General features: G+C 49.2%; 1 protein-coding gene across 1 annotated transcript in view; it reads left to right on the top strand.

The window, feature by feature from the left end:
• The first annotated feature begins 7,911 nt into the window (after positions 1-7,911).
• The window catches only part of LOC149367446 (uncharacterized), a 36,193-nt gene continuing 24,490 nt past the window's right edge, over positions 7,912-19,614 (top strand). The window contains exon 1 of the mRNA XM_089555652.1: positions 7,912-8,159. Within this exon, the coding sequence (XP_089411778.1) occupies positions 8,125-8,159 (35 nt within the window). The 5' untranslated portion in view covers positions 7,912-8,124. The remainder of the gene's footprint in view (positions 8,160-19,614) is intronic.

Genomic DNA, 19,614 nt, shown 5'->3' with positions numbered 1-19,614 from the left:
GACGACCGACCCGGGGAAGCCAGCTGAAAACAGCCTACTCAACTGATGCTGAAAACATGCTTGCATCTCATGGACACACGACTTGCTCAGCGCCAAATCCAGGCAGAGAGTGGCGATGTCTCTCTTTACTATTTTAGAATGACAGGAGTCGTACGGAAAGAGCTCTTTTTGTGCTCGGGGAGAATACGTCCAGCAGACGTGCCTTTCCCTGAACATAAGCTTCAAGTCTAAAGACTGAAGAATGCCTTCCTTTTCTTTGCCACGAAGTTTAAAATCATCAAGAACACACTGTAGTGCTCGCTCATTAGAAATGGGGCAAAGATTTCTTAAAACAATTAAAAAGTCGTCCATAAAACAAAAAACTTTGAGGACTTTGTCATTATTATTAAAATGATCGTGTAAAGAGCGATCAAAATATGATTAAAAAATTTTTGCCCAAGACAAGGCATCAGGAAATAAATTACACCGCTGGAAGTAAGTGCCTTGTTTGGACCTGCTTCACCATCTTGGGGACATTCCGAAAGAGTTTTGAAGATCCTACGCTCGGAACTGTGGCGCCAAGTGCGTTTATAATTTGACTTGCTGAGGGCTGTCACCTATGCTCAGTTTCCGGATTGGATTGCCGACAAGAGATTCTTCTGCATGAAACGTGAAGCAGGGCGCCTGACTGAATTCTGGTGGAGCTACAACCTTCGCTGGATCCTTGGTACCTTGGGAGGCCGAACTGTGATGGGTGGTGTTTACATTCCCTCCAACATATCCAGTCTTCTGGACAAGGGTCCCAAGTTCGGAGTGGAGCCCTCGGTTCCACCTCACGAACTCGCTGCCTTGAATAGGAAGATGGCTAAAAGGGCCCCGCAGGAAGATAGGGAACGCTGTCGCTTGGAGGGAATCGACTGCTTGGCCACGAATGTAAAGGTGACTGGTCCTAAGTGTGCCAAGGACGGTACGCAGAATGTTGTGAACTTCTTCCAACCGGACTCTCAAACGGGTCGTACTCGGTCTCTTGTATACGTATATAGGTCAAGCGGTCTGTTAAGAAATGTTTGATGTAATTGAATGTACGAGGACCACAGTCCGTCTCGCTAAGATGTTTTAGTATGGCGCCGTGTTTAACATTGTCAAACGGACCCTTGATATCGAATGCTAGGAATATTTTGTCGTTGTGTGGGTGTTCTATGGGTTCGAGAACCTCGTGATGACGCTGTAAAAGGATGTCTTGTGCGGACATATTGGGTCGGAAACCGAACAAAGTGTCCGCGAGATGTTCCTGCTCTCGAGATATTCCGACGGGCGGTCATGGACCATCGTTTCCCTCAGTTTTCCTACGCATGAAGTGAGGGAGATGGGCCGGAGGTTGTCTGTGTTTACCGGTTTCCCCGCCATCGGAATAAAGGTTACCAATGATGTCTTCCAATCCGGTGACAATGAAGTGTCCCGGGTCAAAATGGCGTTGATATTTCGTATGCCCGATCAGGAAGGTTCGCCAATAATTTGACTGTGACCTTATCCCTCCCGGGAGCCGTCACCCTGCGCATTTTGTCAAGAGCCGCGCAAAGGTCGTGAAGCTGGAAAAGCTGATCCAGTTCCGGATTATCGCAGCCTGCATACGAATAATCCTGCCCGTGCGGGTCTTGATCCTGATTGAGTTGCGTGAGCGCAAGGTGTTTGCTAGCTGCTTCGTGTTTCCTTGAAAGTTGTGTATAGCGCGATTGAGGTGTTTCTGGGTTTTCCGAGCATGTTTGTGTGGGGTCTGTGAGACTCCTGAAGAGCCGCCAAGTGTTGCGGATCGACATCTGTCTTACTGAGCTGTTACAACGATCTACCCAGTTTGTGTTGGCGAGCTGGGCAGCATTCAAGAATCAAGAATCAGTCGAGCACAATTTCGGTGTTGTGTCGCATATTTTGGCGAACGAGTTTAATAACGTTTTTTCCGCTGAGCAACGGGTCGCAGTCCAAACTGTGAGCTCGACGAAAATGACAAAAAACGTATCGCCATCGGCTTTCCTTCCTCTTATGACAGAATCTGATCTTTTCAGCATTTTGTCTAGTCTGAAACGTAACAAATCTGCCGGACTTGACAACATTTTCATAGGTGATCTGATAAGAAACATTACAGCTCTGAAAAATGTTTTGCTGCTTATCTTAAACGGCATAATTAAGAGTGGTACATGGCCAGAATCACTGAAGAGCGCTCGCGTTGTTCCTCTGTACAAAAGTGGGAAGAAGAATGATACTGCAAACTACCGCACTATATCTATTCTTTCCTGCGTATCCCAGATATTAGAAAAACATGTACTTTCTGTAATGAATGCTTTTATTACTAAACATGACCTAATGAGTGGGAATCAGTACGGTTTTGTCAGCGGGTCAGGAACACAGGTGCTATTGGAAAATCTCTCCGATTTGCTGCATCAAAGCCTGGAGAACAATGAGGTAGCATTCGCACTTTTTTTGGGCGTTAAAAAAGCTTTCAACACGGTAAATCATCAAATTTTGTGTTCTAAACTGTACTCGTATGGATTTAGGGGTCCTTTTTTGTCTTTAATTGAAAACTATCTTCACAATCGTTCTCAAGCAGTCATGTTTGGGCCTATCTGCAGTGACGCTGTAAAAGTGCTGTGTGGTGTCCCGCAAGGGTCCATTTTATCTCCTTTGTTGTTTAACTTATATGTGAATGACATATGTGACCATGTGAAATCATCCACCATATTCCTTTGCGCCGATGACACTTTACTAGTCTCAAGCAACCCTGATTTTTCATATGCCCTGGCTAACCTTCAGGAGGACGCTATTAAAGTTAGTGATTGGTTTGCCTCAAATTTAATACAAATAAATAACACCAAATCCAGACTTGTCTGTTTTCGTAACCCGCATAAAGATGTACCAAGTGCAGGTTCCATATATTTACACACCTCATACTGCTCTTTGTGTTCTTGTCAACCTATAATTAGCGTCCCGTCGGTTAAGTATCTGAAACAGAATTCGCGCCAGTTGCGATTTTCCCCAGCGGCGGTTGAGCCCGGCGGCGGGAACTCCGTCCTAAGCATCCCCACGCGCGACCCCCCCCCCCCCCCCCCCTCACGCGCACACTTCTGTCTGGTCTCCGACGGTGAGAAAGCAGTTGTCTGGCCAGTGACCTCCTGTACGCGGAATTCCGGCTCGAGCGTCTGCGGGGCCAGCCGGGGCTCGGCGCGGGACGTTTCGGCGCGATAGTTTACGTTTCGTAGCCGCCTCTGATTCGTCGGTCCCGGGCCCCGGGCTGTCTGGAGATGATGAGGGAGAGAGGGGGCACACTGCGGGGGGACTGTGGAATGTGGCGGAGAGCAGTCGAGGTGGAGATCTTGGATGTGGCGGTGTGTTAGCTAACCGCGCGTGTGTGTGAAGTGTCAGCCGAGAGGTGGTCGGCTCGTCGCGAAGTGTATGGGCAACAAGTAGCGACTTCGGGGACCGGACATCGACAGCCCGACGCCTATCTCGGACCGGACCTCAACCACCCGAACAGCTAAGCCCCCGCCACTCCCACATTTACGAACTATACCCTAAATTCTTTCCTTTAAAAGTGACTTGTATTTGTATTTCCTCTCGCCTGTCATATTTGATACTGTATGTCAAAGCTAAAACTTGTTCCGTCTGCCCTGTGTTTACGCTGTGCTATTCTTGATGAATTGGTGAAAGTGTTGTTCTCTTTGTTAATTAAATTCTATTCACTCTCATTCCCGACTCCTGTGTCGTGCCTCCGGTCAGCGGCTGATCAGGCGTGGACCTATCGCCGGTTAGCCACTCGGTCCTGCTTAAGATCTGGCACCTGGGTGGAGGTGTTTGTCTCTCCTCCCCTGGAATTGGTAACAGAGAGTGTGGAGCCCATTGGTGGCGTGCTCCCACTTCGTGACAGTATCTTGATATATACATAGACAGTGATATGGCATGGAATACTCAGATGACTCACATTTGTAAGAAACTCAGAAGTGTTGCATGCTTGTTGTTTAATTTGCGAACTATGATGTCATTTTCTGTGAGGAAATTAGTCGCCCAGGCTCTGGGGTATAGTGTCTTGAAATACGGTATGTGTTGTTTTTTTAAATGCTCTTTCACATGGAAATGTCGTGTTAATAGGATTTTGAAAAACATTGCTACAAGCGTTCTCTACTTGCCGCAGGAAAATCTGCCCAACAGTGTCTTTACCGCAGTCGGTTTGCCTTCTTTTGACAATCTTTTTAAACAAATTGTAGTACTGAAATATTTTTGGAATAGCGCATACAGACACATAAATACGAAACCGGTACCGTTGAGACATGTTCCTCGCTATCATAAACCGAGAGTGCGCACTCACTACGGCAAAGCAACTAGAAAATATTACGTGCCAGCTATATTTAACGAATTACCGGATGATTTATTTTCTTTAACCACCCGGAAAAAACTGCGTGTTGCTGTTCAAGCGTTAGAGAATATTTAACATGTACTAAAATCTTATCAGTGCTTTTTCATTCTTTCCATGCCAAAATCTTTGTGTTCTTCATGTTCACGTCTTTTAATTTTCTTTTGCCTCTGATGGAGCTCTGATGTAGCGCGAAGATTGCCGCGGCTGCCGGTTGTCGCCGCACAAGCCCACTTGTGGCTTCGGCGCTTCGGTTTCTTTGTATGTTCAGATTATGCTGAATAAAGATTATTATTATTATTATTATTATTATTATTATTATTATTATTATTATTATTATTATCATACTCGGCAGCTTGCTGGGTGATGCCAGAGATGCGAGCGCGGAGTTTACGATTGTTTCTGCCGCCGCCATCTTTTAGTGAGGCTGCGGCGAGCTTCCCAGAGGTGCATCAGGTGGGTTATCCACGTCTGATGCACGCTCCGTGAGCTGGATTTGCTTTTTCGTGTGAACGGAGTGCTTGCATGAGTCCGTGTGCCCAAGTGGAGTAGTCCTGCTCCATGAGACAAGTTGCTGGGAGGGCCTGGCGGAAAGCGTTCCAGTCGGGAAGTTTGGCTTGCGCAAGGGGGCGATGTAAGGGCCGAGTGTAAATGACAGTGTTCAGTATGCAGTGGTCGCTGCCGAGGGTGTCCTCGGTGTTGATCCACTCTGCGTGTCGTATGTGTTTCACGAGGGTAAGGTCGGGGCAGGTTTCGCGAGTGACGGAATTCCCAGTTGGGTGGACCGGGTCGGTTAGGAGAGTGATGCCCAGCGTAGATATAAGTTCCCTAATCTTAGGACCCCGCGCCTCTTTCTTGCAATAGCTCCACATAGGAAAGGGGGGCGTTAAAATCGCCCACTATCATAGGGTATCGCTACCCACGAAACTTAGCGCTGAGCTAAAGATGTTAGAAAATGTGATGTTTTTGAGTTTCGGGGGGCTGTAGATAATAAGTATGTGTGCGGGGCTATCTGTTCGCCGCAGGGGGAACCCCGGACCAGGACGAATTTTTCTTTAACTACGAAGTTCCTGAGAAAGCTGTACAGCTTTCCTTTGTAGCCGTATGGCTGCGCTCGGGTGGATGTCAATGAGCAATTACTCACTTATTACGAATCTACTCCACCTTGGGGGATTCCCCTAAACATTTGGCGATAGCCAGATACTGGTCGTATCCGGCGATACGACCACATTCTATGGAGCTGCAAAAAGGCGCCGCCATCGGCGGACCTGGCCGGCTCATACCCGTTGACGCAAGTTCGTGCCACTGAGTGGGCTCACAAGGTCGCCAAGAGCCATGGGCTCGAAGCCACCTAGTATAATGTGCACTAGGGCTCAGTGCTGGCGATAATAGTCTTCCAGTCCAATCGTGCAAGGCGTTGGTACCGGTAGCGCTTGCAGCACTTTGGTCAATAAATGCTTGTTATATATGAAAAAAAAAAACATATATTGAATCTGTCGTGTCCGGTCGCAGTGTTCAATGCAGCGAAAGACGCACATGGTACTTTAAGACTTGGTTTATTTCAAGCTGATGAGGGTGCGACCAGCGTCGACCGAGGCAGGAGCCGAACTGGCCGCCCGAAGAAAGGAGGGAGCGTCCACGGGAGGGAGTGGCTTCCTCAAAACAGGAGGAGGGTGCGGGGGCGCACCGTGGGGGGGGGGGGGGGGGGGGCATCTGGCGGCAGCGCGCGAAGAGGGGGCAAGTGGCCGTTAGGACGGAACACTGCTCCGGTAACACACACACAAAAGGAAAGAAGGGGACACAACAGAATCACATAATGCGCATCTTAGATCGGATGAAACGCCGCAGAAAAACTGGTGGTCCTGGATTCCGAGCGAAAGCAGGTGCAATAGGGACGGCAGAAAGCTATGTGTTCGGGTGAGACGTTTGCGAAGAATAAGGTGGCCGCAGCTGGCAAGTTTAGTAGTGGAGACATGGGAGAGTGCACAGTGGGCATAGTCAGGCTGTTGATGATGATGATTCTGGGTGTTTCAGCGAACACTTCTGAATAGAAAAAAGTCTTTTGAGGAACCGTGTTAGACGTTAGGAGTTGTAAAAAAAGCATTCTATTTGGGAGCTCATAAATCAAAATCCGCTTGATAACTGTTCAGGGAACGCAGACCGGCGGTTAGTGTCAATGGGCAGCGTGAAGCCATAGGCAAGAACATGCCATATCTGTTTTTGAAAGATGAAAGAAGCCCTTTTGAAAGCTGTAAAGAGCGAGGAAATCTTTGTTTCTTTCCCGCAAAAAAACCACCACTGATAACAAAAGGTGCTCAAAAAGAGCTGTTAAGCAGCTTGCGCTGATGACGTATTTGAGGGGTTACAGAATGGCATTCATTTCATTTTTTTTTCATTTCTCTCTTTATTTCCTTTCCTTTCGAAAAGGTAGGAGCCGGGACTAAAAGCTGTAAAAACAGCTTGACAGGGGCCCCGGCCCCCTACATAGTGGCACTGCAGCGTGTCGGAAACATCATCACCATAACAAAGGAAAAATAAATACAGATACATATTACAGAGGCAATATAGTTCAAGCGCAACAAATAAATACAAATTCAACATTGCAAGGCAAACAACAGTTTGTAACGCTTCAAACACAGAAAAAAAAGAAAACAAAGAAAAAAATAGATGAAGTACAATGTGTTGGACATTCTGGACATAGTATGTAACGAATTGAAGCGACAGTAAAACAAGTGGCTAGGAATAAAAGGCTACGAAAGTGAACTGCCTAGTGGCATAAGGTTGGAACTCGTCAAAGGAAGCGACTCGTTCGAACTTGGAAAAGTTCAATCAATCAATCAATCAATAAATCAATCAATCAATCAATCAATCAATCAATCAATCAATCAATCAATCAATCAATCAATCGCACAGAGACACACAAATTAAACGTGAGAGCCAGGCCTGCTCCGGCAGTTTCCACGGAGTGTATCCAGTCGGGACCGGATGTTGAGTGGCGCTAGCAGAATTATTCTCATCTGCGAAGGAGTAGAATTATTTTCGCTTTATCGTCTCCGCCGTGGGGGTTTTAACAGCAGCTCTTTCCCGTGCTGTACCTATCACTTCGGCGCTGCCCACAGAGAAAGAAACGTTCGTTTGCTCGCAATCTTTGGTCGCTCATGCGTGGAGCTTTTATCGTATCAGGCTCCCGGTGGGCTGGGCTGCCTGTATTTTGAGAGCTGCCGTTATGTTTTGGCGTCGCCATGTGCTCTCTACGATACACGGCCGGTTTGTCCAGGCAAACGCCTTTTCATAATGGGCAGTTTATCTTTTGGCTGCGCCAGAAAAAAGAAAACAAACAAACGCAGCCGAAAAAAGAAACACATTGGCTCCGCGCATGATGCGGCCGCGTCCCATTGCAGGCTCTCTCTTCGTTTCGCCCGTAGACACGCGTACACAGGCGGTCACGTAACCGGTTTTTCCTTCTCGGCCGCCGCGAATTTTCGGCCACACTGGCTCATGACCGAGACCCGCTCGCCGAAGTCTCCGTGTTTTACGCCACCACTGCGGCAGCAGACAAGAGCAGCAGAAACCTACCGGAAACACGCGCCGCCGACGCCACCTGCGGCAAAACTCGCCAGCCACGCCTCGAAGCGAAAAGCAAGAGAGAGAATGGCGCCGCCCCGCTGCTGCTGCTGCTGCGTGGCCCTCCTCGTCCTCTGAGCTGTGCGGGGCTCGCGTTTGTTTCGACTCGATCGACGCTACCCATGGAGCTCTACGTGTTCTGCCTGGTGTGCGTGCTGTGAGTAGCTTCCCGATGAGTGTTTTGCAGCAGTGTCCAGGTGCGGGAGTCCGTCTTATGTCCATGCTGTGTGAGCTCAAGTGCAACGCGTGTCTCGCAGAGAGAGGCACAGTGGCGCCTGTTTCGTTGTGCCTTCAGCGGCCGCTAACCCCTCCGCTGGCTGATCGGGGCTGCTTTAACGCTCCCACTGATTGTGCACACGGTTCATACCGTGAGTGATTCCGAACATTTCCGTCCTGAGCTGTTCGATGCATTGCTCTGCGGGGAGGAAGACCTGTGTGGTGTAACCGGTGGTCGTGATTTTTTTGAAAAACTTAATATAAATATTTGAAAGTGTTAACGGAAATTGGCCAAACATATTAATATGTCGTTTTACGGGCCGAAGCTACACCGGGAGTATACATGAGGCACATGTTTTGCTGAAAGACAACGGAGCGGTTGCGGCCGCCTGTTCCTATTCCGCCTGTACCCTGTACGCACTCTTGGAAAATGTCGCCAATGCGAGTGGTTCTCCACCCGTTGTTTGAAAAAGGCATTGACCCTGTCCTTGGTATCCTGGCGCGGGGCCCGCTTCTTTCGATTCATCGGCGGATTTAGGAAGTTTTATGGAGTGAGCTCAACGTCTGGCGACCACAGCGATGCAAAAACTATCTGTCCTTGGCGGTGATCATTTCGCGCCTAGGCGAGCGACACTGAGATTGTTGAAAGCATCGAGTTTACGGCCTCACGATGGTAAAGTGCTGAGTAAAATTCGAAAGAAAATTACTCGCTCCGTAAATTCAGCTTTTGAAAATTCAAAACATCCCGAGCTCAGAAAACAGCATCTAAGCACGCAGTTGATTCGAACACGATTAAGAGTCGATATGCCGATGAGGATTCCTTGGCTTCTTTGAAGCATCCCTCATCCGATGTCTGCCTGATTAGACTCTGTACGATTCGGTATGGCTCATAGGAGCGCCGCCATTGAAGCCCAGTTATAGCGGATATTTTCATGCGTTCTTGGTATTTTTCCTGTATTTTTCCTTGCCAATTTCTTTCGCCTTTAAGGGCTACAGACAGGAAACTTGGAACGCAAACAAACGATAGGATTTATTTCGTGGCCGTAAGGAGAGGCCTTCTAGCAAGGTTCAGTCGAAAGCGTTCAGTGGAAACCTATCTAATATGACTTTGAATGTTCTTCGCGCAATCGCTCGGCATTTACACTCGAATCGAGTCATCTGCCCCGATTCTTGTGAGGTCACTGAACCCACTGGTTTTCCACAGTGCTTACGCTGCCGACGCTGGCATCACCAGAACGTGGAAGCCCAGTGTGGCAGATCGACCTTCACGTCAAGGTGCATTCCAGAGCTGACGCCGACCGGAACTGCCGGCAGAATATTGTCAGTAATTAGTTATTCGCGCTACGTGTTTTCGGCTCATTTTCATGACTACCAGGCCTATTTGAACGCAAAAAAAAAAAACTGGCGTCTAAATTTTTTGTCTGCACACCTTTACGAGGTGCTATCTTTATTCACCATTTTTTTAAACCACAGATTCCACTGATATCAGCGCGTACTGACTTTGAATGCTGGCCACTTCGTTTACGCTTCTAAGGCACCATTCCTCCATCCGCTTCTTACTAACGTCAACATTCACGCTACCTTCGTTATTCCCGAACCGCCTGCCTCGACACTGTTGCAGTCGGGCACAGTAGGGTCTTTTTTTTGTGTGTGTGTGTGTGATTTACCACACACTGCATAATCCAACGTCTCGGGCGAGTTTTTTTTGTTTTGATGCTGCGCGTTCTAGAACACCCTCATCTTGTTTCGAAAAAGAGGTTTTGAATTATGATGGAGCGGTTGTTACGGGACTTGCCTTTCCCATTTTCTATACACGGTTCTTATTCTTTTCTTGTTTATGGGAATTTAACGTCCCAAAGCGACTCAGGCTATGAGGGACGCCGTAGTGAAGGGCTCCGGAAATTTAAACCACCTGGGGTTCTTAAACGTGCACTGACATCGCACAGTACACGGGCCTCTAGAATTCCGCCTCCATCGAAGTTCGGCCGCCGCGGCCGGGATCGAACACGCGTCTGTCGTCATTCTTTTCTGCGGGCCTTTTTTTGACCTCGCGTTGAAAGCTTTTTTCTCTCCGTTTTTTGCTCCTTTTCCTCCACTGTGAGTATTCATGTACCTGCCGGTCGGTTTTCGTCCATTTTCGTCAGCCATTTTACGCACTCCACGCTTCCCTCGCACTGCAAATCCCCTTGCCGTCAGGCCTGATATGCCATTCTCAAAATTAGTATTGCTATTAATTAACTCCAAATTGTTGTGAAGTACACCTCTTATGCCCCCATAGTGCTTCATTATCGCAGCACCTTTCTTGCCTTTCGCCGGCCCCTTGTGTGTGCGCAGCCACGTCTCGAGATATTCACTTGTTCACACTCAGACCAAGGCCACTCATACAAACAACGACTGGGAAAAATGCGCACAAAACTGGACATCAGGTGCGCTACTCTGAGTGAAGCGCAACGCGCTAAAATTGTCAGCAACAAGCACATCATCATGTTTAGCTTCTATTTTTGCGCATTTCTTTCAGGCAGGACCGAAATGTTCCGTGATTAGAGAATGGAAAACGTATTATGGAAGTTTGTTGCTGTGCCGCACTGCATACGGAAAGCGTCGATGTTTGCAGCAGTATTTCGAAAATTTAGCCTCTGTAACGCTGCGCTTATCAACGTTTTTGAAAACGTTGATGCTTATGAAGGGTGATTTGCAGACCATCGCGTATGCAATGGTCTCGTATGTAACCACCACGCGTATGTATCGCGTATGTAATTTACCACGTCTTTTCTGCGACAGCATCAATAGACAAAAAGCGAAGCGCACCGGCGGACTTGTTCAGTTTTCAAAGTTAAAATTTTTTCATGCCGAAGCCATACTTCACATGCGTATTGCAATATGGGATGGACATAGAACTTGTATACATATTTATTTATTTCATTTATTTGTTTGTATACACATACATGCAGTCATGGAGACCAAGCAGGGGGCAACATTCAAAAAGCAAGAAAATAATATCAAACACTATGCAAATCCAGCGTTCCGGAAACAAACAAAGGAAACCAAACAGAGTGCAATGATATCGCTAAGTTTACACATACGGTAAGAAACTCTTTCCGAATGCAGCGGCATCATGAGCCGAAAAGACATTTGCTGGCTGTGAGTTCCATGTTGTGATAGATTACTTTGTCTTAGAGGAGACGTGTTAAGCATTTTCCTGACGTATCCTGATATTTTGTTAGTTTTTCCTGCTACTTCATCAGTGCTGCTACCAACTACTACTACTGACAATAAACGCGAGGCCTAGGTATTTTTACTTAGTTATTCAGTTGTGACGACCCCACATAATGCGCAGGTCCACACGGGACGGAGAGGCAAAAAGACACCGTATGGCTCAGTTTAAACAAAATGATGTAATCAATAATTATACATGGTACATCAGAGGCTGGGGTGTCCGAGCTTACGTGGCGATGCCGTCATGGGGGCGATGGAGGGGCTCCGGAGTTGCGATCCGTCCGTTGCTGGCAGAAGCTGCGCGCCGTCCGGCTTCGGCGCTGAAGGACCCTTTTTGTGTACGATGTCGTCCTGAGCGTGCTTTTCGTCCGCACTGGCCAGCTATATCTGCTCCGCCGGCCACGCCCGATCTCCTGTCTTCCAGGCTGGATTGTTTCCTTCTTCCTCCTTTCCACGGCGGCGCCTGCGGCACCCCCGACCTCCCTCGTTGGGATGTCGTTTGTCTCCCGTCGGAAGCTTTCTTCTCTTGTCGGGTTGTCAGCCTCTCCTGTGTCCTTGTACGGCCAGGCAGCCTAATTGGGCTGGCTTTCCCTCCCGCCGGCGTCTTTGTACCATTGTACCCCTTCAGTGGCTTGCCGCCGCTGGGGGCTCCGTCAACGCGGCGCCGTCGAACGCGGACCGTTTAAGGGGAGAGAAGGGAGTAGGACGGAACGAGCTGCGTCCTTTGCCGGGGTGCCTCCGGGGTTCAGCACAGGGAAGATTCCGCCGAAGATATGGGCCCTGGTAGCTCACGCACGGAACGTCACACTCGCTCACCCTCCAGAAGAATGTTCTCCGAACATTGGAGTTCATGCAGCTCCCCTTCTTTTTCTGAATCGCCTCGCACAGTCCGTCCGACAAAACACTTTTCGCTGCACACAACACCACTGGACAGCACCATATGCCGCAGCTGTCATAACTGGCGTTTCCAGGGGCAGCACTGATCTTCTTTCACAGACAAACATGAAACTCAGCACCCAAGCCTCTCCTTGCTAGTCCAAACTGGACGAAATAAATTTACCACAGTTACAAAGGAGCTCCCACTTCCAGCACAATCACGGCACAGACAAAAAAATATAGATAACGAAAGGAAGTCGGGCATGTTCTGCATCCTGTGTAAAAGTGTTACTTAATGACAGAAAGGCTTAACTAGCAACTCCGATATCTTAACACATAAGCACATAGCAATGTTATGAGCTGCAGCATTACACAGTCTTAACCAGTCCCCAGCTCCGCTCTGTTTACGCCATTAGTCCGACTTAGCTTTCCGATTTCGAAGCGGATATCGGCGTTCATGAGTCGTACCAAGTAATTCTGTGACCCCTTGTCTGCTTTGAGACTCGCGAGGGCTCGTGGCAGGAGCCTCTCTTGGCGTTATTTGCGCGGCAACCTCGCGCGCTTCTTCCTCCAGCAATGCATGAAGTAAATCCGGTGGCATTCATGCCGTAACCTCTGGCGCTTGCCGAACAAATGCAGGAGAGGGCGTTTCTTGCGAACAATCTGCGCGCTCCGCTTCACTTCGGTCCCCATCAAAATCTGCGCTTTCCCCCTCCTCATTTCGTGAATACTGAACCGGTGCCGACTTGAGGCGATTTGCGTGTATCCTTATCAAGCGGCGGTTCACGTCTCGGACCCTGAAGTTTACCGGAGAAAGCTTCTCGACAACCTCGCACGGTCCTCTCCACCTCGTCTGGAACTTACGAGCCAACCCAATCTGTCTTTTGTCGTCCTGAGCGTGCTTTTCGTCCGCACTGGCCAGCTATATCTGCTCCGCTATATCTGTCTTCCAGGCTGGATTGTTTCCTTCTTCCTCCTTTCCACGGCGGCGCCTGCGGCACCCCCGACCTCCCTCGTTGGGATGTCGTTTGTCTCCCGTCGGCAGCTTTCTTCCTTGTCGGGTTGTCAGCCTCTCCTGTGTCCTTGTACGGCCAGGCAGCCTAATTGGGCTGGCTTTCCCTCCCGCCGGCGTCTTTGTACCATTGTACCCCTTCAGTGGCTTGCCGCCGCTGGGGGCTCCGTCAACGCGGCGCCGTCGAACGCGGACCGTTTAAGGGGAGACAAGGGAGTAGGACGGAACGAGCTGCGTCCTTTGCCGGGGTGCCTCCGGGGTTCAGCACAGGGAAGATTCCGCCGAAGATATGGGCCCTGGTAGCTCACGCACGGAACGTCACACAGTTCAGCGTATTTCTATGTAGTTTATATGAAAAGTCCAAGGGCTGACGTTTGCATATTACGAACATAACTGCTGTTTTTTCTGGGTCTAAGGACGTTTGTCATTCGAAAACCATTGATAAATCGCGCACAAACTTTGCCCGGGGTGTCTGGCGTCGACCTCCTCATTAGAGGTACGTCTTCAAAACTGCTCGCATCGCACCCGAGGCAAAGCCTGGCGGGTGTCTCCACAAATGTTTGCAAGGGGCTGTGGGCATATTTGTGACTTCAATGGTCTGAAGAGTGGACGAGGAAGGACATCGGGACGCGCCGTTCGTTCTGTCCACACTGAGCGCATTCAAGTTGGCAATAACTGCAGTACGAACTAGCACCGCTTCTGAGATTGCCGCTGGTACCGCAATTCCCAGTATGCAGTCTGCACCAGGTGTATAGCGCGCAAGGCTAAATTCAAGTTCATGGAATTTTTTTTTTCACTAGATTATCGGCATCCGTTACATGAAGTTGCGTTGGGATTTTGGCAGCATTGGGCGATATTGAGAAACACTTTATGGTCCCCACCAGTGGTTGGGCGCAAAGCCCAAATTTTTAAACTTTGGAAATTTGTAGTCGGCGGACTGTATATCAGAGTATCCGGTAAATCTTCTGGCTATCAGCCAGTGGCGGCGCGAATTAAGCCCGGGAACCGCTGTTCCACGACCGTTGGGCCTAGTTATTCGTGACATTATATCCTACCTTACTTGCAGCCTTGTTTCCGTGTCTGCCATATGTGAAAGAACACGTCAACACCACAGAGGCTGCAAGCCATTTGGTGATTTCACGGCAGGCGGCGCACATGAACGCATGCTTGTTTGCCGATGCAAGGACAGCAGCGCTAAATAACAACAGGCAAGTTGGAAGAGAGTGTGCGCTTAATAAGGCTTTATCAGGTTTCTACACACGCTTCACTACAACCGCTAAGACACGTGCAAGATTCGCCATACATGCTATGATAAAAAGCCCAAAAAGGAATTTTTAGAAAGAAAAACAGAAATTAAATAATCAGTGAAATAGCTAAGACATTGCTGCGTAGCAAATGGCACGTCTGTGATACTTCGGTTCACCATGCAATTCGATACCGAAGCATCTTTTTGCCGTGATTAACAATTTAGAGTGTCATGATACACGCTTTCTAACTGCTAACCATTGTGGCCAACATGTATACGTTCTTCTCTCTCGTCACAAAAACTGTCGACTGCCGTGACTTGCAATGCGAGTGGTAAATGATCAGCAGTAATACAAACCGCCTTGTTTTATACATTCTTCAATCTAGCAAGGTTTCTGAATGTGGGGTACACCATGCTGGGTCTCTGCAAGTTAGGTGGGAAAATTTAAGGCAGAAAGCTAGGCTAGTTGGTGTTTGGATTGAGAGGACATAGTAGTAGCGCTAAAAACAAAGACAAGGGACATCAAATGACCTCAGTCAGTTGATGTCTAGCGCCTGTGTTTTCTACGTCTGCCCTTGTCCCTGTATTTTAGCCCTACTACTATGTCCTCTAAAGGTGAGAAAATAATTTCTATTTTTAAACTAGTATGTTAACCGCCAGGGGAAATGAATGGCGAACAGCATGCCACTAACCTGGAAAGTTTACAGCAAATCTTATTTGGCATCAAGATACCTAGACATGTGTTCTGGTATCTTTATTGATGAAGCTACTTCCACCGGAGGAGGCCTAAGCAGGGGGTTCGTTTGTACGTCCGACTTTATTGTTTGCTCTGAATTTCGCTGGTTGTAAATAACAGCACATGACAAGGGAGAGAGGAAGCAGACAAGACCGGCGCTGAATAACAACTGGGGGTGATTAGAAAGGAACTCATAAAATTTACTCTTTCTTCACAACCAGTAGCGCATGTGCAACACCAAACGACGTACTGATACCTCAATCACATGAATCAGATATTTTAGATCACAATCATGAACAAACACAGAGGGGATGCTTACGCACGAGTCACGGTTCTTGTGAGTATGAAACACTTCACTGATTTCTCTTGTTATCTTTGTGTTGGTCACCGCATCACCATCAGCCTGACTACGCCCACTGCAGGTCAAAGTCCCCTCCCATGTCTCTCCAATTAACCCTATCCTCCGCCACCGCATCCCCGCAAACTTCTTAATCTCATCCGCCCACATAACTTTCTGCCGTCCCCTGCTACGTTTGCCTTCTCTTGGAGTCCACTCCGTTATCCTTAAGGACCAGCGGTTATCTTGCCTTCGCATTACATGCCCTGCCCAAGCCCATTTCTTCACCTTGATTTCGACTAGGATGTCATTAATTAAACCGCATTTGTTCCCTCACCCACTCCGCCCTCTTCCTGTCTCTTCGTGTTGCATCTATCATTTTTGTTTCCATAGCTCCATGCGTTACCACTGAGTTATCATATTTGCAGATGATATCACCTTATCGAACACAACTGGCAGTTATGGTCAGATGAGAGAGTACTGTGTGTCCTTGTTCTTCCAGTCTGACTCAAGGAAGAGTCCCAGAATCCTTATAGTTTGCATCTCCTTTAGAGGGAGCCCTTCCATCCAGATGTTAAGTGGAGACGGAGGTATACAATTTGTGGCTCGACGGCCTTTAGGTGTGTCTCCGGTTACAAATAATTTGCACTTGGTGGGCCAGTAGGTTAGCACTGCTTTATCCGCCACGTTTTCTATTATTTCTACAGCTTCCGCATCAGAAACAACAGAAACAAGCGTTCGAACTAGCGGTGGTGGATATGCAAGGCAGGCTGATAGTCTAGGGGCACCACTAAAACGGTATCCTCAAACGGCAGAGGAGGCGGCTATCGCCCTTGCCATCATTAACACCAAGACTGATACCATACTAAGCGACTATAAATTCGCCGCACGCGAATACGGCGAGGAGCAGAATTTCTCAGGCAGCAATCAACACATTGGGTCAAACAAAAAGCTTAGAACAGTTGAGGTGATATAGGTCCGGGCTCACTCAGAGAACTCTGGTAACGAAGCGGCACACATCAAAGCTCGAGTACTCGTCAGCCGAGCAGGGGGCGTTTCTCGAAGGACGGCCTAGAATCATATCACGACATTAATAATCATTTGAAACTAGGAAGCAGGATCTTTACCCTTCCAGACAAAACCTTGGATAAGGAGCAGGAGACCACCTGGAGGCGACTCTAGACGCGATCCTTCATAATTCCTGACTATCAGAAGTCTATCCCGGTGATTAGGACCCTGTATGTACTCTGTGTGGTGAAATACCCACTTACGATAGCATATTGTAGAACAATGATCTTTCATACAAGTACGTACTCTCAAGCAGTCGGAGCCCGTGTTGGTCAGCTGAGAATTGGGTGTTCAAACCCGGCCGTTGAAAACTGAGAAAAAACCAGTCACACAAGACGACGGACAAGAAGAGAGTACACACCACAACGACTGGCTCTTCTTGTCCGTCGTCTTGTGTGACTGGTTTTTTCTCAGTTTACAATGTACCAACTGGCCCGCATTTCAACCCTCCGGCCGTTGAATGGGCTACTCAGGTCGCTGTCAGCCGTGGACTGATAGACACCTAGCACGGACTGCCTTTTCGGACGAAATAAATGTTTTGCAATCCAGTCTTCCCTCGTTTAAACTTAAGTTTACTGTGAACAGTAAAAAAAAAGGGCTGTGAATTTGTTGAAAAGTGGCTCCGGTATTGAAAGGGACGGATCACGATGTTCAGAAAAGGGAAGAATCGTGTCCAGAAAGGTGCGTGGTATGCGCACGTGAAGAGAAAGCATGGGGAGTAACCGGTGACGTCGAGTTTTCCAGTGTTGTAAGCGTATGTTACAAACGTTACCACGGTGTCCCAGTTCTTATTGTCGGCCCCTACATACATGGACATGTTAGTGAGGGTGCGGTTGATGCGCTCCGTCAGGCCATTCGTTTGCGGATGATAGGGCGTCGTATGAGGGTAGCCACAGTTTCAGAGCCGTAGGAGTTCTTCCACAGCGTCTGCAGTGAACTGGCGCCCACGGTCGCTGATTACGACTCGAGGAGCTCCGTGGCGAAGGATCACCGAGTGTAGCAAAACGGACGAGACGTCTGTTGCTTTGGCGGACACGAGAGCAGCTGTCTCCACGTAACGAGTCAAGTAGTTTTCACCGGAACAGCGCGCACTAAGACACGGACAAGAAGGGAGACACGACACACACGAGCGCTGACTTTCAACTAGTGTTTATTGTTTGGAACGAGGCATATATACACAGTTCCAACAACCAACTTGCCCAAGCATCTGTTTTAACGAGTCAAGTAGTCCACGCAAACAATAATCTCGCGTTGCCCCGTGGGAGACTTCGGAGCGGTCTAAGCAAGTCAACCCCGATCTTCTCAAAAAGGGGTGTGAGGTGGTCTGACCGGTTTCAACAAGCCGGCGAGCGAGGCAGTGCGATGCTTAAAGCGTTGACACTGCAGACAGCCTGCAAACGTACTGCTGAGTTGTGTTGTGAAGTCCAGGCGAGTAAAAGCGCTGTGTGTGCGCTCCGTTGCGGCACTAGCTGTCTGCCTCCCGAGGTGGGACCAGGCCGCCCGTTTTTACTGGAGACGGCAGTTCCCACGGCCGACCTCCACCCCGGATTCGTCTGGAACTCGGGAACAGCCGGCCGCTTCGCCGCCGTCTGCAACGGGACCGCTCCTCGCGGGCGTGCGCGGCCGCTACCACGCCTTACCCTACGGCACATCCCCCCTTCTCGACTTGTGTCGCGATCGCCACCTCGACGAGCGGCAGTGACTCTGCACCTGTGCGCGATCGCGTGTGTGCGCCCCGTGTGTGGCATTAGTTGATCGGCTCCCGAGGTGGGACCAGGTTGCCCGTGCGCGCTAAGGACGGCAGTAAGCACGGCTGACCCCCACCCCGGATACCTCTGGACCACGGGTAGAGCCGACCGCTTCGCCACCGTCTACTACGAGGACGTTTTGCGCCGACGTGCGCAGGTGCCGCCATGCTCTGGCCTTGCTAAGCAGCGCCTGCGACTACCTTTGTGCCGGACTTTCCCGCCTAGTGCCCCACCACGAACCCGACCCGGTTCCACTCCCCTATTCTTTTATTACCCTTCCCAGCAAAGCCCGGTTGCGGTGACCCCCTCAGCGGAGGCAATTACCAGGCTGAGCTCTCCTCCCTTTCCTCCCCCCACACCCAGCGTAATCCTTTCCTGCGTAATCGTTTCCTCCCCGGGCCCCCACACCCAGACCTCGTCTCCAACTCTATAGCGAGGAGCTGGTCTATGTCGGCGGTCATAGTTGCGTTTTTGCGCCTGTTGCGCACGAGACGCTCTTTGCGTGCTTCCGACCTGATGCGCTGACAAGCTGCCTGTCGCGGTACAGGGGTCCCGATGTTGATAGGTGTTTCTAAGTTGCACGTTCCTGCAAGTTGAGGCTGTTGTCCGTAGACAATCTTATAAGGCCGATCGGGTGTCCACCGAGATGGCAGAGAATTACTGCGCCATTTCCTTTCCTCAAAATCTCTGCCTCTCCCGTAGCCGAGAGTAGAGTAAGCATGAAATGTTTACCGGCCTAATGTCATCTCGGTGGACACCCGAACCGCACCGTAATGGAAGGGAGGAACGCCACCACCCGTTCGGCGCGATGCCTTGCCCTTTGAACGCAGCGCTTCTCCCCCGGGCCCCTGTGCGCCTGCGCGGCCTTGCTTCGATGCGCGAAGCCCCTAAGAGATCACGTATGACAACGAAGTGTATCGTGGCATTTATGCGCTTTTTGCACGCGTTATTAGAAATCGGAAATTATAATTCCGTGCATTATCAAACGCACAGCGACTGATATCTTGATAAACATTGAGAAGGCACTGGCAGCAGTTATTTTTTTGTGACTCCTTTGGAGACCAACCGGCGCTTGCATGCCGGTCGCGTAGGAGGGCTTAGAGAGTCTCGTTAAATCTCGTTAAGTCTCGTACGGTGCCCGGATGTTCTCGTTTCAG

This window comes from Amblyomma mixtum, chromosome 1, assembly GCF_055824585.1.
Source record: "Amblyomma mixtum isolate Tamu chromosome 1, ASM5582458v1, whole genome shotgun sequence".
In the NCBI taxonomy this organism is placed as follows: domain Eukaryota; kingdom Metazoa; phylum Arthropoda; class Arachnida; order Ixodida; family Ixodidae; genus Amblyomma; species Amblyomma mixtum.
Note: the sequence above shows the minus strand (reverse complement) of the source record. Positions and strands in the feature narration are given on the sequence as shown.